At 63.3% G+C, this 1,246-nt stretch overlaps 1 protein-coding gene across 1 annotated transcript in view; it reads right to left on the bottom strand.

The window, feature by feature from the left end:
- SEMA3G (sema domain, immunoglobulin domain (Ig), short basic domain, secreted, (semaphorin) 3G) overlaps nt 1-1,246 on the bottom strand; it is a gene marked incomplete at both ends in the record, with an annotated part of 6,609 nt that overhangs the window by 2,313 nt on the left and 3,050 nt on the right. The window contains 6 exon segments of the mRNA XM_010073075.1: nt 13-82; nt 196-310; nt 390-532; nt 742-858; nt 967-1,017; nt 1,020-1,047. Coding sequence (XP_010071377.1) covers nt 13-82; nt 196-310; nt 390-532; nt 742-858; nt 967-1,017; nt 1,020-1,047 — 524 coding nt within the window.

Here is a 1,246-nt window from a genome sequence, read left to right as displayed (position 1 = left end):
TGGACCACCCACCTGGTGGTGCTGAAGAGGGCGTAGATCTCTGGGCTCTTCCCGTCCTTCGTCCTCAGCAAGAAGACATCCTCTGGGGATGAGACACCCAAGCTGTGGGGTTTCTCTTGAAAGCCCAGGAGCTTCCTGAAGCCACCAACCAAGGGACCAGCCCTGGTGACATCCCCAGGCCCATGCACCCCTTACCCAGCTCATCAAAGTGGGTGTCGATGCCACCAGGGCCGGGGACGGAGCACACCAGCCGGGCTTTGTTGAAGGTACTCCACTTGTTGACCAGCACCCTCTGGCCTCCAGCATCATTCTGCAGGGACAGGGAGCATCAGGGCCACCGCTGTGACTTGGCACATCCCTGTCCCCTGGTGTCCCCAGCAGCATCTCACCACGCAGACCCGCGCCACCCGGCTGACGATGGCGTGCTCCTTTTTATCAACCTCCACCACCTTCTCCGTGAAGAAGAAATAGGCTTTGTCGTTGTCCCGGTCATCGTTGTCTGGGATCAAGTGGGCTGCCACGAATTTGGGGTCTAAGAGTGAGAGACGGCCACATCAGACGGGGCAAGAGGGCACAGCCACCACCTCCGCACCCCCACACCACAGCTGTGTGTCGGCCAGGAGAACCCCCAGACCACGCAGCCCTGGTGCCTGTCCCTGCCTGTGCCCAGCGTGGGGGATGCCACCGTGGTCCTGGCATCAGCCCAGCCAGGGGGATGGTGGGGCAGAGGGGACCCCTCACCATTGAGCAGGCGCTGGTCCACCTCAGTGCGCAGGGCAGAGCGTGTCCCCATGCTGCGGAAGATGCCGGGATCACGGCCCAGGAAATCCGCAGTGAGGCCGGTGTATAGCTCCCCACCTGCCAAAAACACCCCATGCGGGGCTGAGAGCCAGCCTGGCTGGCACAGGGACCGTCCCTGGTCCCAACACCCCAAGGGCTCTCAGGTCCCCAAGGAAGACAACCCACCGATGACAGTGCTGGCGAAAGCGCGGCTGGGCTCATGCGGGCAGCGGCCTCCACGCTGGCGGGGTCTAGGCTGAAGGCGTGCTGGGCAAGGGGAGTGGGCAGGGAGCAGGCAGGGAGTGGGCAGGGAGCAGGCAGGTGAGCCCCCAGCCATACCCCACGCATGCAGGGGCTGGTGCTGGTCCCTGCCCAGCTTTTGGGCACCTCACTGCAATCATCCCCAGCCCCAGCGATCCCAAAGGGACTGTTTGTGAACCGGATACGTACTTTTTGAGGAGGGTCT

This window comes from Pterocles gutturalis, unplaced genomic scaffold (assembly GCF_000699245.1).
Source record: "Pterocles gutturalis isolate BGI_N339 unplaced genomic scaffold, ASM69924v1 scaffold1027, whole genome shotgun sequence".
Classification (NCBI taxonomy): Eukaryota; Metazoa; Chordata; class Aves; order Pterocliformes; family Pteroclidae; genus Pterocles; species Pterocles gutturalis.
This window is presented reverse-complemented; position numbering and strand designations above follow the sequence as displayed.